At 54.7% G+C, this 25461-nt stretch overlaps 10 protein-coding genes across 10 annotated transcripts; 6 read left to right on the top strand and 4 right to left on the bottom strand.

Moving 5' to 3' along the window:
• Positions 1–689: 689 nt before the first annotated feature.
• On the top strand, positions 690–1523 carry A1O7_08830 (uncharacterized protein; the record flags this gene model as incomplete). The annotated part of the gene is made up of 1 exon (XM_007762819.1): positions 690–1523. The coding sequence occupies one exon, from the start codon at positions 690–692 to the stop codon at positions 1521–1523; it is 834 nt and encodes a 277-aa protein (XP_007761009.1).
• Positions 1524–2836: 1313 nt separating this feature from the next.
• A1O7_08829 (mitochondrial processing peptidase) lies at positions 2837–4605 on the bottom strand (the record flags this gene model as incomplete). Its single annotated transcript, XM_007762818.1, has 2 exons — positions 2837–4441; positions 4501–4605. The coding sequence occupies 2 exons, from the start codon at positions 4603–4605 to the stop codon at positions 2837–2839; spliced, it is 1710 nt and encodes a 569-aa protein (XP_007761008.1).
• A 1408-nt stretch (positions 4606–6013) lies between these two features.
• A1O7_08828 (uncharacterized protein) lies at positions 6014–7539 on the top strand (the record flags this gene model as incomplete). Its single annotated transcript, XM_007762817.1, has 3 exons — positions 6014–6621; positions 6674–6770; positions 6820–7539. The coding sequence occupies 3 exons, from the start codon at positions 6014–6016 to the stop codon at positions 7537–7539; spliced, it is 1425 nt and encodes a 474-aa protein (XP_007761007.1).
• A 703-nt stretch (positions 7540–8242) lies between these two features.
• On the bottom strand, positions 8243–10995 carry A1O7_08827 (uncharacterized protein; the record flags this gene model as incomplete). The annotated part of the gene is made up of 2 exons (XM_007762816.1): positions 8243–10786; positions 10837–10995. 2 exons carry the CDS (start codon positions 10993–10995, stop codon positions 8243–8245), a joined length of 2703 nt encoding a protein of 900 aa, XP_007761006.1.
• A 287-nt stretch (positions 10996–11282) lies between these two features.
• On the top strand, positions 11283–11881 carry A1O7_08826 (uncharacterized protein; the record flags this gene model as incomplete). Its single annotated transcript, XM_007762815.1, has 2 exons — positions 11283–11316; positions 11367–11881. The coding sequence occupies 2 exons, from the start codon at positions 11283–11285 to the stop codon at positions 11879–11881; spliced, it is 549 nt and encodes a 182-aa protein (XP_007761005.1).
• Positions 11882–11910: 29 nt separating this feature from the next.
• On the bottom strand, positions 11911–14505 carry A1O7_08825 (uncharacterized protein; the record flags this gene model as incomplete). The annotated part of the gene is made up of 3 exons (XM_007762814.1): positions 11911–12159; positions 12213–14311; positions 14361–14505. 3 exons carry the CDS (start codon positions 14503–14505, stop codon positions 11911–11913), a joined length of 2493 nt encoding a protein of 830 aa, XP_007761004.1.
• A 385-nt stretch (positions 14506–14890) lies between these two features.
• A1O7_08824 (uncharacterized protein) lies at positions 14891–16296 on the top strand (the record flags this gene model as incomplete). The annotated part of the gene is made up of 7 exons (XM_007762813.1): positions 14891–15037; positions 15086–15232; positions 15282–15440; positions 15490–15606; positions 15653–15823; positions 15875–16029; positions 16077–16296. 7 exons carry the CDS (start codon positions 14891–14893, stop codon positions 16294–16296), a joined length of 1116 nt encoding a protein of 371 aa, XP_007761003.1.
• A 2823-nt stretch (positions 16297–19119) lies between these two features.
• On the bottom strand, positions 19120–20091 carry A1O7_08823 (uncharacterized protein; the record flags this gene model as incomplete). Its single annotated transcript, XM_007762812.1, has 1 exon — positions 19120–20091. The coding sequence occupies one exon, from the start codon at positions 20089–20091 to the stop codon at positions 19120–19122; it is 972 nt and encodes a 323-aa protein (XP_007761002.1).
• A 2006-nt stretch (positions 20092–22097) lies between these two features.
• On the top strand, positions 22098–23060 carry A1O7_08822 (uncharacterized protein; the record flags this gene model as incomplete). Its single annotated transcript, XM_007762811.1, has 1 exon — positions 22098–23060. One exon carries the CDS (start codon positions 22098–22100, stop codon positions 23058–23060), a length of 963 nt encoding a protein of 320 aa, XP_007761001.1.
• Positions 23061–23507: 447 nt separating this feature from the next.
• A1O7_08821 (uncharacterized protein) lies at positions 23508–25308 on the top strand (the record flags this gene model as incomplete). Its single annotated transcript, XM_007762810.1, has 2 exons — positions 23508–23683; positions 23733–25308. The coding sequence occupies 2 exons, from the start codon at positions 23508–23510 to the stop codon at positions 25306–25308; spliced, it is 1752 nt and encodes a 583-aa protein (XP_007761000.1).
• Between the last annotated feature and the right edge of the window lie 153 nt (positions 25309–25461).

The following is a 25461-nucleotide window of genomic DNA, read 5'->3' as shown; positions in this document are numbered from 1 at the left end:
GATTAGAAATCCCCGTCCAGTCTTCTCCGGTAAACCTTCTGGCGGTGGTCGGCGATGCTGCCGCATTGCTGATGATAGCCATGCTCACTCTGTCGGCCAAGACGATGTCTAGTGTTCACTAACGACACTAAAAGTCGGGCTCGGTCGACGTGGTTGTCATGAGCTTCAAAGCTCAGGTGCAATTCGTAGTGCCATAGATGACGAAGAGCATTCAAGACGACAGTGCTCGTCGAGTCCGCCCGAGTTGGGAGGCCAATGACCGCTCGGCCGAAACATCGGCCGACGATCTCGTAGACGAGTAGCTGCCGATGTCCAGGTCAGCCGCCAAAGCGACCAGGGGGTAATCCAGTTGCATCTTCCCCACATAGTATACATCTCAACCTTGCGCAAATTTGCGGCCCAGAGTTTCAGTAGCAGCAACTTCCCTGAACAAGGCAGGAGTCATGCAGCGTATGGGTTTGCATGATCTCGTCACAAGATGTGAAGCTGATCGGTCAAAGAACGACTGCGGCAGTCGCCTGGGAATCGGCCGAATTCACTCTGGACCAGGGGTTGGGAGATGGGTATCGATCCTCGAAAATGGTCGTAAGAAGGTATAAAACGGCCCGAATCCCAGAAAAGTACAACTTTCCAGACAGACAAGCAGCGCCGCTCATAAAAACAAAGACTTCGCTGACCACAGGCCCACCATGACAAGACTCGAAGAAACCCAGTCCGCCTCCTCGCTCCACGGCAAAGTCGCCTTGATCACTGGCGGCTCGCAAGGCATAGGAGCAGCCATAGCGGTGCAATTGGTACGAAAGGACCTCGCCGCCCTCGCGATCACCTACGTCAAAAATTCCAAAGGCGCGGAGAAAACGTTCTCGGAATGCCTCGCAATTTCGCCTTCCTTGAAGACCGTGGCTATCCAAGCTGATATTTTGGACCCGTCCATTGGGCCCAACCTTATATCGAGGACCGTCAAAGGTTTAGGTACGGAGCGGATCGACATTGTGGTCAACAATGCTGCTGTCCTCGACATGGGCCTACTCCAGCCATTTGCGGGCACCACCCTGGAGACCTTCAGCAAGATGATGCAAGGGAATGTCTTCGCACCCATGAGCATCATCAATGCCACCCTGCCCTATCTCCCAGCAAAGGGCGGGCGGGTCATCAACATCTCCAGTATAGCGGGACAACAACCGAATATCGACCCAGTCTTGACATACGGCGCTTCGAAGGCAGCCCTCGAGAGTATCACACGATCCCTAGCGCTTGTGCTGGGATTGAAGACCGGCGCAACATTCAACAGCGTGAGCGTCGGACCGACTCAATCTGGTGCAACCCTAGCAGCTGCTGAGATCTTTGGACAACCGATGATCGACAGCGCGGTCGAACCGACGACGGCCGAGAAACGTATGGGAGTTCCAGAGGATATTGCGTTTGTGGTTGGGTTTCTGGCGAGCGAGGAGGCAAGATGGATTAACGGACAGTTGATACCCGCAAACGGAGGATACAAGGACGTATTGGCAGCGCAAGGATAGGCTGCCGCACCAAAGGAAGAAGGCCGTTGAAGTTCCTGATCAGTAGCTAAATAGACCCCATATAAGAAACCAACATGAGGTGGTCCAGCAGAGACAACTCTTTATCCTTGTGGTCCATGCCCCATCAAACAATGTCAAAGTACTCGACAAACTCTTGTTCCTGCATCCTTTCGGGATTATGGGTCGTCTTTGGCATTATCTCTAATGAGTAAGTCGCGAGCGTTGTGGAGCACGACAGGAGCATATCCCTGAAATGGGCGAGAAAGGAGAGGTAGTGGGAAAGACTGTCTGGCGCAAAGTATTGGGCTTTAGAAGGTCGAGCACGCCCGCGGACAATATTTCTGACCCGCAGGTAATGGAGAGCTACCGCCAAACAATCCTGAAAATCGGGACCTTGGGTGTCGACAACACATCGAGTTTTAGTTGTCACACTGACAGGGTCCTGAGTCCCGGCATCGTGTAAGTGCTGACCCTTAGCGAGAAGAATAGCGCGTTCTCCAAGGTCAGTGGCCGTCGATTCTGGAAGGGAGAGCATGGCTGCATGGATTCCAGTCCGCGAGCAAAATTTGGGTGCCGGTACAGTTCTCTCCTTCGCAGCATCTGCCCACCGGCGTGCATGTCTAGCCGGCAGCACACCTCTGGCAAAAAGTTTGTCACAAAGTGGTGCCTCGTCATTCTTGCAGTTGCTGGTGCATTCTGGTGGAGAATTCTGCCTATGTGCAGTTCCGTTGTCATAAGAGGCATCGGCCCCATCGCGTGGGTAAAAGGCCGAATTGTGTGTCGAGGAGGCCATTTGTAGGATTATGAAGAGACAGAGCGACAGTGGTGTAACTTGGTTACAGCCAGAAGCTGCAATCGTGGCAGGGGCAGACTTCTGGAGGACAGCTTGTGTGAGGCGGATTAGTTGGATTCTCCGTCGTCTGGATTGGCGGATATGGAAGACCAAGATACAAAAACAACATGCAATAAAGCGACCGTAGTGGAAATGCAGCTTTGAACTTCAACTTGACGATGCTGGGTAGACTGCAGAGAAAGTGGTTAGGAAGAGAATCAAGTCGCTGAGACGTGTCTGCTGCCAGATAAAAGCACCGTCTGCGACAAACTGCAAGAGCGCCCCTTCGAACGCGAAACGCAGGGGCAGTCGAACGGCATGGAGGCAAGGAAAGTGCCTTCTTCCGGTCCTGGTTGGAGTGAAATGATTATTCGATGGTAGGAGTTGTCGAGAGCCTTCACGACGGATGCCGCCATTTCGCATGCCGGTGGAGATATAGTACAACGTTTCAGAGGTATACACACCTGAGATCAGCATAAAGTTACAATCTTCCCAACTTCCATCGAGCGATGCGCGACTGGACATCCTCCCACGGTATTTGTTTGACCTTTTTCCCGTTTGCAGCCTCTCCTTCCTGTATGACCACTGTTGGTGCGCCGCTGCCGTGGCCGTTATTGTCCACCTTGCCGGTGAAGATCTGCGTGGCGACTCGTCGGAGGTCAGCCACGGTGAGAGCATCAATCTTCTCACACATCTCTTTGACCCCGACTTTCCGACCGTGGACTTGAACTTGCCGGCCCAGATCTTCTAGCTCGACTAACCGTGACTCGAGGTTCATGAGCAGGCTAAATCGAAGTTGATTTTTCGCGCGATTGACTTCGGCAACGTTCAGGCTGGAGAAGCCTGAGTCTAACGTGAGCGCTTGAAGTTCTCGACAGATGACATCAACCATGTGGCCGACTCGCCCAGGCTCGCACGCGCCTGCAATACCGAAGAGGCCGCTGTCGGTGTAGCTGTGGTTGAATGCAACACAACTCTCCACCCAGCCATGCTGATTGAGGACATTCGTGTACAGTCGGGAATACATTCCTTTGCCGGGACCGCCCGCGGAGAACGATCCTCCGCCTCCGAGCAGTGTTTGCAATGTGGCCTGAGCGTAGATGTCATCAGAAGATATTGGAAGACCTTCGAAGGCAATATGAACGTAAGAAAGAGGTATGGTGAATTTGTTGGGAGGCGGAGGGAGTGTTGGAAGAGCGAGATAGCCTCCTGTGTAGTGGGATGGCATGGTGAGAAGGGATTCGGGTCGCGGTTGGATGAGCGATGGATCAAGGGGTGATACGGTGGCTTGGTGAGGAGCGGAGGTTGAAAAAGCGTTGAAACCGGGGATCTTCGAAAGAAGTTTGCTCGTAGGAGACTGTGGAGGAGGTGACTGGATGTGCGGGTTTGAAGGTTGCGAGTCAGACGTCGACGACTCTGTCGCAGGCTGCGATAGTGAAGGGTTGACAGACTTAGCCATATCCCCGAAATACTTTTCCGTTAATCGAACAGCCTCGTCATGCTGGATCCCAGCAAATGCGACGACTATCCGCTCAGGTTTGTAAAAGTTGCTTCGATATTTCTCGATCAGATCTTTGTTGATGTAAGGCAATCTCTCTCGCGGACATAGCAGAGGGTGGCCGAGCGTATTGTCCTTATAAGCCGCCATGTGCAACAATTCCGGAATGATCAAATCTGGCTTGGCCCAAATCTCTTGAATCTCATACTCGGCGGTCTGCAGCTGCTGTTCCACTTCTTGGTCTGTGATTAAAGGATCTCGTACGGTCTCTGCGAGCAAGGCGACCGTGTCCGGGACGCTGGCGTTGAAGGTCGCGGATTGGTACATCAGAGCTTCTCTGGAAGAGGCACACTGGATGTTTCCCCCAAGTGATTCCAGTGCTTCCAGCATCTGATCTGCACTTCTTGCCTTGGTAGACTTAAATGCTAGTCGGTCAACGATATGGCTGACACCTCGCAGTGATTCATCCTCGTATCTGGACCCGGCGTCGATGTAAACTCCAACGCCGGAGAAAGGGCCGGGAAGCGACTCGGTGGCGACGCGGACGCCGTTAGACAACTTTGTGATATGGTCTAACTCGACAGGATCCTATTCATTTCTAGCCGTCAGAGAATTGCTCCGTGTTATAAGAGCAGAGATGGCCCTACCTTTTGGATGGAATCTTTGATTGACGCATAATTTCTGGCAAGGATTTTTGGTGCGTTTGCATTCAGCTTCGCATTGCGCAAAGCTCGAACCGCCGCCGTCCTCATGTTGGCGCCAGGACCCAGAATGTTGATAACAGTGAGTTTGAAGTGACGATGGACTGCTCAGTCCGGCAGAATCATGCCCGCAGGTAGAAAGCCGCAAGGACGTGACCGTTGCTGTGGAGTTTTCTGTGGAGAAGAATTCGGTGGAGCTGATGGGCCACCGACGCTGCCGTTGGGATGCTGGACTTTTTGATCACAGTGACTGCTGGTGGTTCGAGATAGCCGGAAAGGAGCTACCTTAATAGGTAGGTACACAGTACTCCTGCGATCCTGTGTAGTCGCCGTAGACAATTGCGTCCACGGCCCGCTGATCGAATTTACATGTACCCGTACCCGTCCCCGTCCCCGTCCCCGTCGAGATCGGAAGGCGATCCTGATATCCTCTGGCCCATGTGGCCCGCCAAGCTTGCCTCGTACTGTAGGCGACTCGATATGCCTGATGACATCGATGGCTCGTTCATCAGCCGAAGTACTAGCAGTGGGACGAGGTACTACGTACTGCTGATCAAAGACGAGCATGATCGTAGCCCGCTTATTACTCTGCTCTCAGCCCGTCTCCTCGTGGCATTCGTAGCCCTCCAGATACTTATCCATTTGAAGTATACCTCAACGTTTGAGATTGGTTTCGACACAACGGGACACATCGCTTTGCGCCTCCTCACCGCGGCCCGCTAATTAGGCTCAATAGGCGTCTTATCCCGACCCCTGGAGGCTGCACGAGGCCCCTTAAGACATCCCTGTTGTGGTGCCGCTTCTCCCACCGAAGCCCGCCAGTGAATTGCGGGCGCATGCGAACATCTGTTTACTTACAGCACTGCACCTATCTAACAGCATATCCTTGTGAACCTGTTCTGCATCCGCGGGGCACAGCCGTGTGGAAGCCTGATCGAGTGCTCCTGGACGAGGCCACGGCCTAATCACTTGCGGTCGCTGCTTACTGTCGTGGTTGCCGTCGCTCTCGCCTTTGAATTCACTTCCCTCGTCGACAGTCGTTCATTCCCAGGACTGGTCTGTCACATTCCTGTCATTTCCCATGATCTCACCGCCTGCCGCCGTTTCTTCTCCAGCGGCTGGCGATCCGACTGTCAACAGGACCACATCTGCACGGCGCCGTGGTTTGAGTTACCTTCGTGCGTTATCCCACAACCGGTCATCGGGTGGAACCAGCCCGAACGAGCCCCCCTCCCGCTCACCGAGACACTACTTTCAAAGATCCCTCAGTTACAACGACAACCGCCCAGATCCTACCACAACCCGACGACGGAGCATATCTCGTCCTAACGAACCTACGACTCCTCTGTCCCCAGACCTCCGTCAGGTCGATACTAGAAGCCCCTCGCCCCGTGTTGCACCAGCTGCACCCACTTCCGACGCCCCAATTGACCGGGGAGAACAAGACACCACAGACGAGATGGTCAGACACAGGAGTTCAACATCGCGGAGGAATGCAAGTGATAGCCGGCAGGCTGATACGCAGCCTACAACGGCTTCGGAAGCCGCCTCAAGAACCATGAACCCCAGGAACACTTCTAAGTCAGGCACTCAAGATGGAGAGGTGAAGCAGCATTTACCCACAATCCGGTTCTATCCTCACCAGGAAATTAGAAATGGACGACCCTCCCTCAACTTCACGCCCATAGCGAGGACGTTACCCAGCGAACATTCCATCATAAGAGTTGGCCGTTACTCCGAGCGAGAGGGGGTCCCCTCGTCCAATCCTACCGGCCCCTCCGATGCGCCCGTTGGCTTCAAATCCAAAGTCGTCAGTCGGAGACACTGCGAGTTCAGTTTCCTCGACGGTCAATGGCAGATCAAGGATGTCGCCTCTTCGTCCGGCACGTTTCTTAACCATATCAGACTGAGTCAGCCCAACACCGAGTCAAGGCTCTTCCCTATCAAGGATGGTGACATTGTGCAACTGGGGATCGACTTCAGGGGAGGAGAAGAGATGATATTCCGATGTGTCAAGATCCGCATTGAGTGCAATCGGGCATGGCAGAAGAAGGCAAACAACTTCAAGTAGGTTAGCACCTCTCATCGTCCATACTCTGAGCCCTAACCCTTTACGCAGCAAGGCCAGACACCAGCAACTGCAGAGTCTTGCGAAAGACCAGCCATCAGCAGATGCCAACAGCGGAGAGTGCTCTATATGCTTGGGTTCCGTATTGGTAAGTTGCCGGTTCTGTACCTCCCCACGATTACTGACTTTGTCCTTAGCCATGCCAAGCATTATTTGTTGCTCCTTGCGCTCATGTCTGGCATTATAAATGTATCCGACCGCTGCTTGAAGGCAAGAACAGTGTTTATCCGCAGTTCCAGTGTCCGAATTGCAGAGCATATTCCGATCTCACCGCAGACGTTGACCTTGCTCAATCCGACATAGACGAGTGGATGGACAACACTGATGACCAAGAAAACCAACCCACCGAAATCAATGCAGAACGGATCAATGAACCAACTGCCCCGTCGACTGGTCACATGAATGGCCAAGTAACAGGTGAGCCGGCGGCCGATAACCCGCTGAGCAATGCGAACTCGCAAGCAAACCAAGGTACCTTGAGTTTCCCGGAGAACCCTCCCGTCGCCGTCACACAACCCGGGGTCAACACTGATGGCAACGCTTCTTCACCACTGGCTATCAGGAGCTCTGGGCTTCTCGCCCGAAGACAAGCAACAAATCCAGCTTCACCCGAACTTTCGACCATGAATGGTAATATCGACATGCCCGATCGAGCGGATGAAGCCGAGCTGGGCGGTCAGCTCGAACACCAACGCACGAATACGCAGACTCCTGACCCCACTGAGATGATAGCCGGAGAAGGTCCGTTGACTCCTAGGAATAACGCCGGACCTTTCGTGTTTGACGGCAGTGCTGGGAGATCGGATGCGAGGCATTTGCTTGTCCCCAGTGTTGGTCAGGTTGCTGACGGGAAATGATGTCTCTGACCGCCGGCATCGGGGACATACAATGTCGGCAACACCGGAATGTGAGACGAGGTGACTGGAAGGGTACTGGAGATTCGCCTCATTGCCGACTGTGGTGACCACGGCGAAATAGGGCGTGGAGTATCATAAAAAAAGAAGGGAATCGGTGGAGATTAGGGCTTTTACAAGCATTGTACTTCTGAGCGGTTCATCGGTAGCATTGATCATGACAGTATACTTTATCACCGCACATTGATGTTTACGCCCAGGAATTCAATTGATGAATGTTTGTCTCAGAGTCGACAGCGCGTCTTGTTCACACACTCCTCACCCGATGCGTGGCCCGGAGATATTGACCTCACTTCGCTCGGAGTCACGGTGCGCTCTTTGCATTTACACCTGTAAACTCGGAGGCTGAGGGAGGTATGCTGCCACCAGTTGTCATGAATCACATTATACGGAATCTATGATCCTTGGTTCTGAGTCGTGTCTTAACTCGTCCCTGTACTGCATTTCCCGTAGTTATAGGAGGACATCGCCACATCAAAACACACTTGAAGTGGACGCGCTATTATACGCTATTCATTACCCGCTCTAGTAAAGCTGCATCTTGGGATCGTGCTCAATATTGCTCGTGTCCGTGCTCGCCTCACAACAACTAACTCCTCACGCGCTCGAGTCGGAACTTGACATCCTTCCGGACCTCGGCACACGCCTACAGCAACTGACTCCTCACGCCCTCGAGTCGGAACTTGACATCCTTGAGGACCTTGGTCTTGGGCTCCCACTCGTCAAACTGCTCGAGCAGCCTCTTGGCCTCCTCCCTCAGATCCTTCTTGACGATATCCTCTTCCAGGATCCCGCGCATGGCGAACGGCAGGATATACGGGTTGCTGTTGCTGGTCTGAGAGCCGCTCGAGGAGATGGCTTTCCCATCACTGGGCACGGAGATCGCGGCGCGCTTCGATGAGGTTATAGGCGTGTGTGGCAGAGATGTGGTCTCGAGGGTGAAGGCGATGGCGAGCGCGTAGACGGCATCGTCCTCGTAGAGCCGCGAGTGGCCTTCGCCCGTGTACAGCGAGCCGGCCAGCGGGGCGGAGAGTTCGCGGATGAGGCCGTGGTCAGGGACGCCGACGTTGCGGAGCTTGAGCACGAAGCCCACGAGGTTGGAGAGGAAGTTGGGCGCGTGGATGCGACTGTCGATGCTGACGGCGCGGTAGATATGCGGGTGCGTCAGGGGCGCGAAGATGGACGATTCCATCGACACGAGTTGGTCGTCGATGCTGCCGACGAAAGTGACCTTGACGCCATGTTGCAAACAGTCGGAGATGGCGGCAAGGTAGTCCGTCGAGACTTTGCTGTGCGGGTTGGTGAACTCGAACAATTCGCCCGCCGAGCCTGTGATCCAGGGCGACTTGTAGTCCTGGAAGGGACCTATGTTGACGCCTGCCATGGCGCAGACGCCAACCCGGGCAGCCGGGCTGAGACAGCCAAAGTGGATAAGCTTTGCGATGAGCATGATTGCCACGGGCACGCCCTGGGAGTGAGCGGCGATGAGGATAAAATCGCTGCGTCTGATCTCGTCAATCCAATTCAGCAGGAGCTTCCATAGCAGCTCGACTCGTTCGGCAATGCGACCTTCTCCCTCTAGTGCCGCTGTCTTGACTTCACAGTCGTACCCCTGCGAGGCTGTATAGCGACGAATATTCTGTGCGGCCTTTTCCGCGAATTTGATGCTCGTGCCGGTGGGTTGGCCGAGGATGGATCGAACCATGGGGGCGGGGAAGTAGCCGTGCACGCCGATAGCCAGGGCGTGTTTTATCCGAGGCGGATCGCGGATTAGAGAGAGGTGTTGATGCGCGTCGGGTTCGCGGGTGTAGTAGAGCAGACGTGCGAGCTGTTGAATGAGGGAAGGTTGTTCTTCGTGGGTCAGAGTATCGTGAAGAAGCGGCAGGAGCAGATTGGTGTCTTCTTTCCTTTTGTCGAGGGATGGTGCTGGGGAGGCCGGACGAGGTTCTTTCGCAATGGCTGCAGCCGTAGAGGATGAGGCTTTGGTGGTTCGCGAGGGATCTTGCTTAGAGGCTAATGACTTCTGGGCTTTCCCCGGTAGTGACTGTTCGGTGGGCACTTGCTGCTTGGGCTCCGCATTTCTCTGCGCAACGGCTTTTTTGGACTGGATTTCTTGAGGAGATGGTTTGAGTGCTGGCGTAGCTGCTTCGTCTTGCAGGCTGATTGAGGCTCGTTTCGGTCGGGCTTGTGAGGGCGTATCCGAAATGGCTATCTCGCCCACGCGAGGCTCACTTTCGGACTTGATTGACTCCGGGCGCTTCTTTTCTCGAGACCAGAACACCCACCCTGACTTGGAACCATCATTGTGCAGAGCTGGAGGAGGTGATGTCTCCAGTGAAGACGCTTGGGAACTATCTTTGGGCTTGGGCGTGCTGAGAGGGAGTATGTCCAGATGCTTCGTGGGTGCTGTTGCTGGCTCTGTAGCTTCAATTCGTCCTGTCGAACTGCTTTGACCTGACTCTGATGCAGGCTCGTCTTGCTTCGGAACTTCAGCTGGTGGATCATTGCTGCTCCACATTTGATACCAACTCCTCTTGTTGGTCGCATTTACAGAGGATTGTTGAGGCTGTTCGGCCACCTCGGGCTGCGTTTTGGCGGGATCTGGGACCGCGTCGTTTCCTGGAGGCACTTCCGATGCTTCGGCGAGCTTTGGTCGGGGTGGAGATCCCTGTGCTTCCGCAGGCTTGGCTGTTACTCCGTCCTTCTTGCCAGGTAGCCAGCTTAGCCACATACTCTGGGGTTCTGGGAGGGTTTGGTTGGTAGAATCTGGCTGTGAAGTTTCCGCGATTGGCGCTCCGTCCGGCAGGGTTCGCGTGGAGGTCTCATCTGTCTTCTCCGGCCGCTGGTCGTCTTTGACCACTTGGTTGCCCACTGTCGCATCATCTTTTGCCTGCAAAGACAGCCCTGATTGTGTATTCGCCTTTGTTGAGGACGCTGTAGCTCCTGAGGTGGCATTGACAATCGTCGTCGTGGCATTAATAGGGAGAGACCGGTTTGAGGTGGATTTTCCGAGTGTCATCGCTAAAGATGGCGACCTCTGCATTTTTGCTCGCTCCCGGGTAGGCGCGGGGCCCTCTTGGGCAGCAGGTTGCGATGTCAAAGGGCTGTTGCTGGACGCAGAAGACACGCTCTCACGGTGTGTTTGAGTCAGTGGGGGAGCTTTACGCGGCCACGTTCGCGCAAGCCATGACTGCCAACCAGTCAGGATATAACATCTCGGGAGCAAGGCGGTTCTCTTACCGATCGCTTGTCTTCCCTTGGAGTTGAGCTTGGGATCCGAGGCGTGTCTGGAGGCAGAGGAACGTTGGCAGCCTGCTGAGCCTGTTCTTGGAGCGTGGGCTGTGGTTGAGATTCTTCAGTCGGATTCGTCTTCTGCCGCTTCAACGGCGGAGGGGCCATGGTGGCTGACTATCCTAAGCAAGCATGAGCTTCGGGGGTATGGGTTGGGCAGCAGATCTACGTGTAGGAGGAGGGTATGCCAGGATGCGGGTTCCGATGTCGATAATGACGAGGCTGAACTGCTACGTCACTCGCTGGTCAAACTTCGGTGAATCTCATCCGACTATTCGAGCGGGCAGAAATGATTTAGGAATGCGACCGGCACCTCGTACACCTGCTCACCTACGTCCGTCTCGACCATAGCGAGCACAAGTCGTGGAGGAGGGTCGACTTCAGCATTTGCAGCCATGGCGAAAACAGCGAAGGTGAAGAAGGCAACAGGTAGACCTCGACGCACAATGAAAATAACCGTGTCCTCTAATACCCCACAGCAAATTCCAGGTCTCGAGCCTCGAAGAGAGCGACTTCTCCCTCCATCGACGTTGACAAGTCTATAAAGCAAGCCCCCCGTGCCTCGGATGTCACACCGTTACTCGCAGCCCGGCCCAATGGCGGAGTTACAAAATCGAAGAAGAAACAAAAGCCCTTGACAAGGGGACAGAGACAGAGGCAAGAACGCGTACTCGCAAGGGCGGAAGTCGTTCAAGACCAGATGTCAAAAAAGGTGGAAGATGCTGCAGGGCGGCTGAAAAAGAGGCGGGAGCGGAAGTGCATGTGGGATGAGGTGAACGGTAGCGTGAACAAATTCGAGAAGCTGAAGACCCTTGGCGATGAAGTGGACGAAGAAGAGAAAGACGAATGGGAGGATATGGAAGAGGTGGATGAGCGTGCTGATAACCTGCCCGGGACTGCCGATACCCATCTGGTCGTGGTCGACCGAACTGCACATTCGCTGGCCGCGGCGCCGACGGCCGCTGAGGATGATGAAGTCGACAAGATAACATGATCGCGCCTCGCTTCTTTCGCATACCAAGTTTACCGCTTTGGGCGCACCTGGCTCAGCATACGCTCAATCTCCACCAATTGCTGGCCGTTAGCCTTGTCGCGCAGGAGTTCCAGGGCATTCACATCTTTGGCTCTGACGGCCTCTTCACCAGCCTTGGTGACCATGCCACACTTCACCCACATCTCGATCCGCTCGGACGGCTGAAGGTTAGTGCACTTCGGGACAAATGACGATGCAAGACGGGTGTTGCCTGCCCCAAGCACTTCGTTGTAGAAGGGCTGGACGAAGTTAGATTCAAGCCTCTCGTAAGGAAACGGACCACAGCACTTACTTCCCATCCGATGGGCGACTTCTTGTTCTTAGCGATTTCTTCCACCTCACCCCAAAGTCGAGCAGCAGTCAATGCCCGGAGGCGAATCCAGCACCAGGTCTTCTCCGGGACACGGAAGTCACTTTGGACCTTTGCAGCTCGTTTGCTGTATCCGGATTTGATCAAGCGGAACATGGTCTCATTGACACTCAGTCCGATATAGCTTCCGCTGCTGTCGGTTATGTCCTTATCAAATGCTTCCTGCATCTTGAGAAGCTGGCCGGCTTCGTTGAGAGCCTTGGTGTGGAATTGCGCTGTAGGGTCCTTAGCGTCAGTAAGCAATCTACTAGCGAGTTTGAGCTTGTCAATGACTGCTTGTACTTGCGGTTGCTGCATGGCTTCTTCCAACAGCAGGTTTGACCCTTCGATCGGACGGTCATCTTGATAGTACAAATCCTTCAGCAACTCTGTGTCTTGAGCTCTTGCTGAACTTTCAACAAGAGCCGACGCCACAGGCTTGTCGCTGATCATGCGCAGGAATGCTGCTAGGGGCAGTTTCTTCTTGAGCTCGAGCAAGACGAAAAAGACTAGATCGGTATCTCCTGACTCAATCGCTTTGTTGAGTGCAATTTCATCCTCTTCCATGTTGAGCAGGAGAGGCACTTGTTTGCCCGCCCTCGGTTCGTGGTTGAGGAGTGTTGTAGCCAGGTGACTGCGTCCTTCGTCGTAGGCTGCTCTCGCAATCGCTTCGAAGGAGATGCCTTGCTTGCCGCGTAGCCGCTCCACCACCAATTCCCGGACCGCATCGTCATCCGCCGAGGATCCTCGGACCTTTTGACATGCCCAGTGGACATATATCTTGTTCAGAGGGAGATGCAGGAATTCAGACAGCTTGATTGCTAGAAGATATTCCCTCCGGTTCACCAACCGCGTGATGAGTCGTTCTGGGGTGAGTCTGACATATTGCTCGTACGACATGTAAAGGCCGATGCGGTAGTCTCGGACGGCATTCAGTACCCGCAGATCTTCGCACATGTCAACAAACTCGTCGCTGCTGTATAGGTCCAAGACGGATTTGCCGAACGAGGCTCCCCGTAACAACAGTTTCTGCAGACTTTGGTTGAACTCATGCCCCGCAGCCCGAATACAGGTCTCAACAGCTTCGGGGAGGTTTGGCTTGATTCGTTGAATGTTCTCGTCTGCTTTGGGCGACCTCTTTTCCAGCAGCTCAATGGAATCAACTAGCACTGAGGCGGGAGATGTCGAGCCAAGCTTGAAAACCTCTTCTAGCGGGTCAGGAACCTTGTGCAGGAACTCGCATACGTCGTTCGTGATGAGACGAACACCGTCAATATCGGGCACAACATGGACTTGGTCGTCATAGTAATATTTGACAGCAGCCCCATTCGGTCCAACCATATGGATCTCGTCCTCCCAGGCCAGGATAACAGAGTCATTTCCACACCAGTAGATCTGCGTCGGCATTGTTCTGGCCTTGGAGTCGTACTCGCTGTATTTGCTCTGGAAGTCACTGCCCACAACCCAGACTTTGCCATTCTCGGTGAATAATGCTGCGAATCTCCCGTTGGGGGAGACACTGACGTGCATGAAGGGTCCATCTGATAGTCCTCGGTCTTCGGCGTCGCTGGCGTCCACCACGAATATTGTCTTGTCCACGGCTAGCAGCACTTCCACTGACCTAGATAGAGTGTACGCTGGGGGAATCAGTGACCAGGAATGAACTTGGCCTTCTGGTGTCTGGGCGAGTAGCCTTGGCCTAGGCTCATCGAACGATGAAACGGCGATCAGAGAATTGTTGGAGAGCAGAGCGACAAATCCGTGAGACCAGAAGCGACACGACAAGACCCCGAATTCCTCTGAGCCGTGGCCAAGCGAGAAGGGTTGAAAGTCACTGTGAAGGCCGAAGTAGCAATGTACTGTCCCGTCCTCAGTAACAACCAATAGCTTCTCATCATCGGACCACCCAAGGGCTTTGATCACGCCTCTCTCCCAGTTAATGTTGCTGATGAGCTTGCCTGAGGATGAGTAGATGTCGATCGTCGGCTTCGTGGAATGGCCTGTTCGATACTTTGCTATCTTGGCAGTATCCCGCCATAGCGCTGCAAGTATGAGCTTCGACCAACGTACCAAAGGCGAGACGATACTTACCTAGAGCGCCACCATACGGGGCTCCAGCTACCAGGTAGTTTTCAAGCTCGAGATCCTGGTCGAAAACCGACTCGTACACGGGTACTTTTCGGTAGAACTGGTCGCCGACTTTCTCCCAGCCAGCCCTGGGATTGCTTGCTGTCATCTCATCGGGTCGGCCGCAGGGGATTGTGTGGACAATAATGTCTAGATGAACAATGTGCCTTGACGTAGTGGGAGAAGTAGAGGGGGTGTTGCGGCATAGAACAGGCAGACTGATGGTTGTTGTCAACCAATCATATGTACGCTCGGTTTACCTTCCTGGTTCCACAAGGCAAGAAACAGTTCCCGCTCCGCTCGCTTCTTGCTCGGTTCGTTTAGTTATCCCTCGAACTCAGAGGTCGCATATGCGAGAACGTCCTGAATCGATACGCCCAAAAGACTTTCTGCCTTCGAGTCAAGAGCCCAGCTTCTTCATATCCACACGTGGGAGACATAATGCTCTGGGAAGGTGTCGTGTACTAGCCTGGAAGGCTCAAAGCTGGACGAAGATGGAGTCAGCACAAGCATTCCTGGAGCATGTCGAGGACCTCACAGACCTCGAGCTGGCTGTTCTTCTCAGTCTTGTGGCTCAGCACCACTGTATGGTGGTCACGACCGGGGACCTGCTGGATGATCTGGCGTCAGAACTCGCCCTGGTAGGTTGTCCTGAGACGAAGTTGAGGCCGTGGCTAATGCCCACCAAGATTGTCAGGGATATGTTCAATCTCTCATACATAATTCTCGATCGGGATGACCTTCAGTCCATAAATGCCTTTGGCGCTGCAATTCTGGACGATGATAACGCTGACGACGATGGTGCTCTGTATGAATCTGACGCCGACGTCGCCAATGTCTGTACCCGCGTCTACGTGTCCAATCGCTTTGCTGACTGGTTGTTAGCCTGGGATGCTCAGTCCGAAACTCGCTTCAGTGGACTTCCGCGCTGCGCCGTCCAGTCTTCTCGAGCGGTCGAAACTGGATACCCGGAAAGTGGTCAATGTCGTTATTGCAAAGGACTTCAACTATGCCCACCAAGACGTCCAGATCCAAGCCCTTGATGTGCGATGACATACATATCTGCTTCGGACTGTGCTGACAGAGCGTGTAGCTTATTCGAAGACGTAGGGTATATAGCCGAACGACTGTCCATCTTGCGCCGAAAACATTCCTGTTGCTTCCGCTAGTCACCACCTCTTCCAAGCATATCAGACTGAACAAGCACCTTGTGAGTTCGATTCATCCACCATCCGGCTGTTGCTCATGTTAGCCAGAGCGACCGCATATTCATGTCACACTCTCACTCTGCGGAGGACGGCTTTCCCAACCTAGAAGAGCTCGACGGTGCAGCTAGCTCCGAAGACCATGGTTCTGGATATTCATACTCTCATTCACCGAGTGCGAGGCGTCAAGAAACAATTGCCAGTCGGCGCATTGACGCAAAGGTAAGATTATCCGTTAGGCGAGGATCGGTGCGATCTGACGTGCAGCTTCAGTTGATCGAGCAGCTTCGAGCCCAGAGTCAAGCTACCACCGTAACACCAGAGATCCGCCGATATCTTCAAGATGTTGTGGTATTCCTCCGTATGGAAAGAGGCGTAGATGGAGGCATCTCCCCATATGCAACGACACTGTTCCTGGCTTTGGCAAAGTCAGTCCCCAAATTTCATACGCTTCTGTCACTAATGTATGTTGCAGGTACCTCGCTCCTTTCCATGGCATCGACTATGTGACACCCTCCCTCGTAGCATTGGCAGCAAAGAAGATATATCCGCATCGGATCATTATGGCCACATCAAGTCGTGAACGGAGCACTCAATATGGCACAGATCTCGCTTCTGCCCACGACCTGCTGAATGATCTGGACCCAGAAAAGGTGATACAAAATGTGCTGGATACTATTGAATGCCCAACGTGATGCAGGTGTTTGCCGCCTGCGGTATGAGCGTATGAGCACAGGTTCACTTGCAAGCGGAGCAGTCGCCAATGTCGTTCCCATGATGCCTTTCCCGGGGGAAACTTCTCTGCGGCCAGACCCCTCTGCAGACCAAATTCTTCTTTGACGCTGGAAGCGTCGTTGCTGCGATGGAACGTCCTGGAGCTTCATCTACGGCTTATTCAAGGTCCATCGACACCGCTATTGCCCGCGTGATATGCGCTGGATAGCCTCATCTTTACGTTGTCGACTTTGTTGAAGCGGATCTGGGAGAGACATGGTGTACAGCCGAGCATATTCATGGCACAGATACGCCTCTTATAAGACGGGATGGCTGCACCTTGACGACCGCGTCAGTAACAAGACGATTATCTCTCTTTGCAAGGTTGGGTGGCTCATCAGAGGTCATGGTCGGCTTTTTCTCATCCAAGATCGTGACCCTAGGAGATCCAGGTTGTGTCAAACAACAAGCTCCCGGTGGTCATGATCAAGACAGACGGACAGGGGCATCAGTCGTGGGGAACAAACGTACTGCTACCTCCGACGGAGCCATCAAAAATCAGCTGGCTCTTTCACAGCAGAACCAAGTAACCGATTATTTCAAGTGACGAACACTTCTTCTTCTTGTTTCTTCAACTCAGTTGCCTCCCGCATACGTTCCAGCAAAAAGATCCAACAGCTAATAGCATCTGCGTCGGACTGCTCAGCTGCATCGCAAGCACTACAGCACCGCAACAACGTCACTCGCAAACCGCCCCCCATCCCCAGGCTTTCCTCCGCCTCTCAGGCCGACCTCTACCCCAATCAAAGTCGAATATGGACCTGATGAAGATCAGCAGATGATTGATGAGTGTCAAAATCGACCGCCACCCCAAAAAGCAGCTATTCCGGCCACCTGCATGGTCAAAGAGGAATCCTCCCATGATGAAGCCAGCAGAGCAGACCTGCCGTCACAGCAAGCACTTCCCACTCTGACTCCTTCTGCTGGGGACGGAGCCACGGTGCCCACGGATCCTGGTTACACTAGCCACCAGCATCGAGAGCAACGCAAGTCATTGGGACAGGCAGACACCTCAAGTGCGGCTTCTGTTCCCCCCTCGTACTCATTTGCAGGCCCCATACCTCCGTTGCCCTCAAGCTCTACAACCACCCCGACCTCTGGCATGGGCGAAGTGAACAACCACGAGGCACGACCTTTGCATATGCCCCGAGACGGCCAGCCAGCTTTTGCAAGCGTCACCTGGGCTGACCCCTATTCGACTGGAAACCTGGGTGCACGCTTCTCAACTCAGAGGATGATACTTGCCTTGCCTCCACTCACTCCCGAGAACAATATGTCCGACGCGAGTGGCGTCGCAGAGCCGGCTTTTATGTCGCGCCCAATAAACGAACCTGAGATAGCAAGTCTTGAGTACCCAATTATTCCTCGACTGATAGATACAGGCGGCGTCGACCTCGCACACCGTCCCAGCGACGACGAGATGCGAGCATTTCATTACTTCCTAACACATCCGGGTTCCTTGTACAAATACCTGCGCATCCATCCTGGTCTCTTGAAGTCTTTGCTGGAGTCTGTCCGTATATCTACTTCACATGTTAGCGGTCTCCACCAGAAGTCTAGCAACACCGTAAGACAGAGCACCAAGACCGCTCCAAGCAGCAGCTCAGAAGCATAGCCATACGTTCTTCCTAACGCATACCAGCAGCGTAACCCTCTCGCCGAAGAGCCAGACGAGAACCCCTAGTTTAGACCAAACACAGAGCGGTACGAGAGCTTCATCATGTCGTCGCCGAGCTGGCACAACGAGGAAGAGAAGGAGAGATTTTTGAACCTGCAGAATGGTAAGTCCTGGCTCTCCCTCCTTCCTCGGTAATTAGGTTCTCTTGCGATCGCAACTCGCGGTTCCACGGCCTGGTGCTACAATGACTGATAGCCGAATGCCTGACCCACTGACTGGACTGCTCTCTCAGAATACTGGCCCACGCAGCTCTTTTTTGCCAGCTATGTCCTGCGATTGCCGCCGGGAGAAGACTTCAAGAAGCCGCTATTGACTCGTGGATTCGTCAAAATCAACCCTATCGCTCGCAATCGACCCGGCCTATCCTGGGGTCTAGTGTTGAGGAGGTCGACATCTACGTCTATACGATGCGTGAGTGGATCGGAGTTGCAGCAATGGCTGGCGCGACCGATCCCAGTTGGAGGCTGCCTCCGCAATATTGGGGGATTTCTTGATGGAGGATTTCTGGATGCATAGATCGTGGCTGCAATATACTCAAGCGCGGTAGAGGTGGCTGGTTGGATGAGGCAGTGCGGAGGTATTGCTCGCAGGTAGGCAGGTGGACGCCCAGATGAGCCTGAATATTGCTGGGAAGTAGAGAACGGACGGCGATGCCCATAGATCGTGCGTCAGCTGGTCTCTTTCTTAGACGCCGAAAACATTCGGGTAGCGAAGTGAGGACCCCAGCCCAGGACTCGTGCACCAACACAGCCGAGCACTCTCTTGAGGAAATGACTCCTCTAGGTTTTCCCTCCCGTTCTGGACGGTCGATAAAGACTATGCCGGACTAGACTGGGCTAAAGGCCAGAGAGTCTCAGACAAAGATTTCGGATCGTAATCTACTCTCTACTCTTACTGCATAGAAGGTGTCCATGTCTGAGTTCTCGGCTCTCTACTGTATGCAGCGCTTGCCCAGCGCACGGTAAGGCTCAAATACGCAGTACAGACCGGTCAGGTCATGCCCGGCTCACAGGCCTATATGCTTGAGAGGTCAGAGACTGCATCCGGTCCGATACCCCCACGGCGCTCAAAAACTCAGCAGAGCCCTGAGCCTATTCGCCATCGCCCGCTCCGTGACACCGGACTTTGGCGCAAACAGCTCAAAAGCATGCGGCACCCCAGGGTACAAATGGAACTCGACATCGATGTCCTCGGCGGCCAGCCGTCGCGCGTACTCGAGATCCTCATCCCGGAAGATATCCAGCCCTCCAACGTCAATATACGCCGACGGCAGGCCCGCGAGCGATGGGGTTCGCGCGGGCGCACAATAAGGGGACACATCGGCGTCGGGCTTCCCTGCCTTGTCGGCGCCAAGCAGGGCCGTCCACCCCGTGATGTTGTCGTCGGTGGACCAGAACACGAACGGCTCCATGCGCGGGTTGGGGACCAGGTTCCGATCGTCCAGCATCGGGTAGATCAGGATCTGCTTGGCCAGGGGCGGAGTCAAGCCCTTGTCGCGCGCCATCAGCGCGACCCCGGCCGCGAGACCACCGCCCGCAGACTCCCCCGTGACGCCGATCCGGGTGGTGTCGACATTGAATTTGGCGGCGTTCGCGTACACCCACTCCAGGCCGGCGTAGCAGTCTTCGACGAGGTTCGTGCCGCTCGATTCCGGCGCGAGGCGGTACTCCACGCTGAAGAAGGGGACACCGGTCTCTTGGACCCTAAACGCGGCGGATTTCGACATTGTGGCCACGCTGCCCAGGATCATGCCGCCGCCGTGGCAGTGCAGGATAGCGGATGTGGGGGTCGGTGAGGAGCCCTTCTTGATGAAGCTGTAGATGGAGAGCTCGACGCCCGCGGCGCTCGTGAACCTGTGTTCTGTCTGTTCTACGTCTGGAGCGTCGAACGGCATAAGCTGGGCGAGCAGGGTCAAGCCGGCTTCTAGGCCTTTGCGGCGGCCTTCAACGTCGTGGACGGGCGATTTGGGCGCGGCACTGATGGCCGGCATGAGAGGCTCGAACGCCTTGAAGAACTCGGGGTCATATTTAAGAGACATTTTGGGGAAGCCTCGATGAGTGATGATTGGTTTGAAGCGGTCTTTGAAGTTGTTACAGGTGCTTCTTGCTTATATCTTGAATTTATATGTATGACAAACAGTTAAGCAATGTAGACGATGGAGAAGCGGTGCCGTTATTCTGTGCGCTTCGCAACGCTTGCGAGCCGCGGTCCTTGCCTGCTTCTCCAAGTGCTGGACACCGGGGTTTGCATATGCACTAAAGTAGTCAGTATGTACCTTGCCGTTCGCCCTGATTGGAAGCATGTTGCAAGCATATACAGTACAGAGCGCCGGGCCTGGATTCATGACTGCTGGACCGAGGTTCCGGCCGTGGGGAATATTCATCTCCAGACTGAATCGGTGATGGAGGAGGCCCGATGCAGTAACTACAGGTAAGTAATTACCATCCTTGCACCATCCTGTCTTTCATTGCCGTCGGGGCCGAAACTCTCAGTAGTCACAACACTCCGTACTCCTGCTGGAATGGTTTCTCGCGGAGAATATTCGATCAATACCTGCGTCAGAGTTTCTTAGTCAGACAGGTATTGGGGAGTCCTCCTCAGCACCATCCCTACCAACACGGAATTCTGCCCTCCGTACTCCATACGAGTGTTCCCGCCGACCATGCTTGGCACTGTGGCCGGCCTTGATGGATGTGTCGGATACAAACGAGCAACTCTCCGACGGAGCATTTTATGGTGGAAGCTACCGAAGCGAATGTCCACCAGGAAACGATGCTTTCCAAACGAGGCTTTCACTGAGTTGTCTTCGACGGCCGCGAACACGGCAAAGACGACGTCCACTTGAACTCCATCGACATGATCCGTCCAGCCTTGTGGATCCTGAGCCGCATGGTGTCTCCATCACATCATGCTAGCTACGAAGGCATTGTTGGTGGCTTCTGTCGTCCGACTTGTCCCACAGCCCGAATCGTGACCATCTGCGCTACCACGACAGCTCGACTCTTCCTTGACCTCTGGTCTTGCGAGGGACGCAGTCGACATTGACGCCTGTGCTTGCAGCTGGTGCCAACTCTGTCGCGAGCTGTGAAGAAGCCACAAAATGTCACCTCGTCGTGTCACGCTGACGTCAACATTGTCACGCTGCCCCGCGCCAGCGTCGTAGTCGTCGTCGTTCGGAGTATAAGAGGTTCCTCACTCTTCCGTTCCTCATCTTTCTCCTGCATCGCTTCAGTGGGAGCACAATCTCTTTGTTGCAGTCGCGGCGCTTTGTTGCGGTTATCCCTTCAGGAAACCTTTCACGACAAGGTGGTGGTCTCGTGGTCCCTGACCCCATCAGGGACATCGTCCTAGTCCTCAGTCGCTGGTAAACGTCCCTGGTCCGCTGACTCAGCCCAAGCGGCATTATTCCCAGCCCTTACGCAGTCACCAAGTGCCCGGCTTAGGTACTGGCTGGATCGCTCGGTCGAAAATTGGAATCCGCCGACGACTGTCATATGAGAGGACAGCGACTTCCGGTGATCGCGCTCCCTGCCTCTGTGTTTGTTTGCATTTCTCTAAACACACGTCAGTTGCGGGAGCAATCTGCCCGTGGTCGTTTGTCGTTGGCTCTTGTCAAGCGGCTGTCATGGGCATAAGAGCATGCATCCGTCTTCCACCTTCAGCCCTCAGCATGAGCTAACCGCCCTGTGCTAGACAGTCAGCGGCAGGGCATCAAGTCAGGTCATATGTATAGGAGTCTGGTCTGAGGTGGCCAAGGTGCGTCGTACCTGTGTCAGTTTTTGACAAAGTGCTAATATTCCCCAGTGAAGGTCCGACAGCACAGGGCGGGCACCAGCAGCACCTCTACAGAACGCCTTCAATCCACAAGATGGGCCCGCTGCTTTTGTTCCCTGCCAAGGCGCAATCGCACCAAAGGTGCCTTGCGCGCCTGTTGTTGTCTCGCGCTACAAGTTTCGCTCTCATACCAGCCTTGAGGAAGACTTGCCAGAACCCTCTTTGTCATCGTACCAAAACCGGTCTCGTCGCCTGGACGCTTAGTCTACAATGGCTGGAAGTACCGTCAGTGAGGAAACCCTCAACATCATGGACGAGGCGTTCATTCAGGCAGTGGAAACCTTTGTTGAGACTCATGAGCCAATAACACAGACAGCACACCTTCACGCCGACCTCCAGTGGTTTGTCGACGCGTTTGATTTGACCAGTCAAGGGATCCTGGTGCAGCGACAATTGCTCATGCTCCATGACTACTACAATCTCGACGACTTGCTCGAGGACGGAATACTCGACTCCATGCGTACGATTGTGGCGGCTTCTCCTCAGAGTCCCAGGCCAGCTACGCACCCCCACAGCGGCCATTCTGTACTCCTTCTGCTCGCTCAGGCTTCAAGCCTTCTGCTCGACCAGACTTTGGACCATCCGCCCGAAGACACTCAGATCCAGTCGCCATCTGCTGGGAATGTCACTTTGAGTAGCGGAATGCCTGATGATGTCAATGTCTCATCACAAGCGGCGGCTACGAGCAGACAAGCGACAGAAGACGCTGCACAGACAAACCACCCTCAGGAGGCAGATGAAAGACGTCGGCGCCGTCCGGGAATGACACCCCTTGCCCATGATGTCTCTCGCCAAGCCGGTAACATACATGTGAGCAACCTTCCTCCGCTGCCTAAACACCGCTACCCAAACAATCCGGACCGATGTCATCCACCAAACCTAGAATATGGGTTCAGCATAGCCGAAAGAGACAAGGACTGGATGTACAAGTGCGATGAGTGTGGACATGCCTTTCGCTATCGCACCGAATTTCGGCGACACTTCGATGGTCAGCTGGGGGTTCGCGACGGATTCAAGCTCGTGTGCGTGATGCCAGACGTCGCGCAGGTTTGGTACGGGGTGGACTCTCATGGCAACGAATACATGGGACACATGTTGTTCCACCCTAAGGGTGAAGGTCGCCTGGCGCATCACGCTCCGATCCCGCGGCCTTGTGCGCTGCGCATGAGATAAGGCAACTGCCTACCTCACTGAAGAAGAGGGCGGGGGCAGTGCCTGCGATGCATGTAAGAGGGGAGGAAGAGGACTCTGGCCCCAGCTTTGGCAGCAAGGATGCAAAGGGGGACTGTGTGAACCGAGCTTGGGGCCGGAGGTAGTTAGAGACGTCCTCTGTACGAAATGCGCCAATGTAGGCGTTGTAACAACAGTTCACAGTGCCCAGGGAGGGCGTAATGAGATTACTTAGCCGTTGTGTCAACCTGCTCGCTTTATCGCTTCATCTTTGACGATATCAACATGAAAGGGAATGGCGCCGACTAACAGTCTTGCCATTATGCCTCTTATGCTCCACCGTATCAGCCCTCAGCCTTGTTTGACCTCGTCGTCGACGCAACCTTCCGACACGCGGGAAATACGGGGATGTCCTCCTCCAGAATAACCTCATAGTCCCTTGCAGCGGTCATGCATGTCCGGCAATGGGCAAAGCTACTCACTCTGCCTGTGTGGCTGCAACCGGCCTACGGCAATCCAGCAGCAAGCAACGAAGACGATCGACCGTATGAGAGCGATGCCGCGAACCAGCAGGAACCCCTCTTCGGGCTGTGCCCAGATTACACAAGCTACGCGCGGCATATCCAGTAAGACAAGCGGTGTTTGCATCACGGCTCTTGCTGACTTGGTATGCAGTAAACCTCTCAGCAAGGGACCTCTACAACTGCCGTACCAGAGACCGCATCCGAATTGTCGCAAGTTCTCCTCCCCCGCGGTGGAACATGTGATAGACGACCTCTATCCGCGTATAAAAGACGCGGACCTGGCGCAGATGTTTCAGAATGCCTTTCCCAATACTCTCGACACGACGGTGTTATGGCACGTAGACGGAGACAAGACGCACGCCCCAAAGTCAAGGCTGCTACGAGACAAGGACAAATGGAAAGCGGCACAATCATTCATCGTCACCGGCGACATCAATGCCGAATGGCTACGCGACTCGACAAACCAACTCGCCCAATATCAACTCCTCGCCAAATCCGCCCCAGACATCTCCAGCCTCATCCTCGGCGCGATCAACACGCAAGCCGAGTTCGTCATCTCCTCTCCCTACTGCAATGCGTTCCAGCCACCAGACCCGTCGCGCCTCTCGCCAGTCCACTCCGGCCAGGACGACATCGTCCACCCGGCGTATGAACCCAGCGTCGTGTTTGAATGTAAATACGAGCTCGACAGTCTGGCGGCCTTCCTGCGTCTGACAAACGAGTACCATTCTGCCACTGGCTCCACGGCGTTCCTGACGACGAGGTGGTTCAAAGCACTGGAATCTCTCCTGGAAGTCCTGGACGCGCAGGCGAGGCCCACGTTCAACCCAGACTCGGGCTGGTACGAACGCAACGAGTACACGTTTTCCCGCACCACGCGCATCGGCACCGAGACTCTTAACCTGGAAGGGACGGGCAACCCCTTAGGCCCCGGAACCGGTCTGATCCGCTCGGCATTCCGCCCCAGCGACGACGCGACCATCTTCGGCTTCCTCATCCCAGCGAACGCAATGATGAGCGTGGAACTTTCCCGCGCAGCCGCCATGCTGAAGTCCGCCAGTTCCGCGGCATCGAGCGAACGACAAGCGAACCAACTCCTTCAACTCGCCCAGGATCTCTCGCAGAGGGCGAACGTCATCAGAGATGGTATCTACAAGCACGCGGTCGTCACGCACCCGGAGTTCGGCCAAGTCTTCGCCTACGAGGTCGACGGATACGGCTCGCATTTACTGATCGACGACGCGAACATCCCCTCTCTGCTATCTCTTCCACTTCTCGGCTTTGTCGACGCCGCGGATGAAATCTACCAGAATACGCGCCGCATGATCCTCTCGCCACGCGGCAATCCGTATTTCCTCTCTGGCGCCAAGTTCAGCGGCATAGGCGGCCCGCATATCGGCCTGCGGAACGCGTGGCCCATGTCCGTGCTCGTTCAGGCCATGACGTCGACCTCGGACGTCGAAATCCTGGAATGTCTGGAGCGGGTGAAGAATGTCAGCGTGTTCGGCCTGCTCAACGAGTCCGTGGACGTGAATAGAGGCGTCAGGACGAGTGGCGGTGGAGAGGGCATGACGCGGAGTTGGTTCGCGTGGGCGAACAGCGTCTTCGCGCAGACTGTGCTGTGGTTGGCGGAGAAGAAGCCTCGATTGATTCTCAAGGACGAGGCCGATGGGAGCAGCACGAGAGGGTACAGGGTTGGGGTCGGCTGGGTCGAGTATTCTGTGTGAAAGGGTGGCCAAAAGGGCACGAAATGTAGATTACGACGTGATGACTGAATGAAGCTGATGTGGCGCGCAGTCATTCGCAACCAATGTACAATATCAAGTAGTGATGGCTCGACGAGGGCAATTGTCCACTCGATCATGGTTCCGTGGGTGGTA

This window comes from Cladophialophora yegresii, assembly GCF_000585515.1.
Source record: "Cladophialophora yegresii CBS 114405 chromosome Unknown aczIN-supercont1.6, whole genome shotgun sequence".
Classification (NCBI taxonomy): domain Eukaryota; kingdom Fungi; phylum Ascomycota; class Eurotiomycetes; order Chaetothyriales; family Herpotrichiellaceae; genus Cladophialophora; species Cladophialophora yegresii.
Note: the sequence above shows the minus strand (reverse complement) of the source record. Positions and strands in the feature narration are given on the sequence as shown.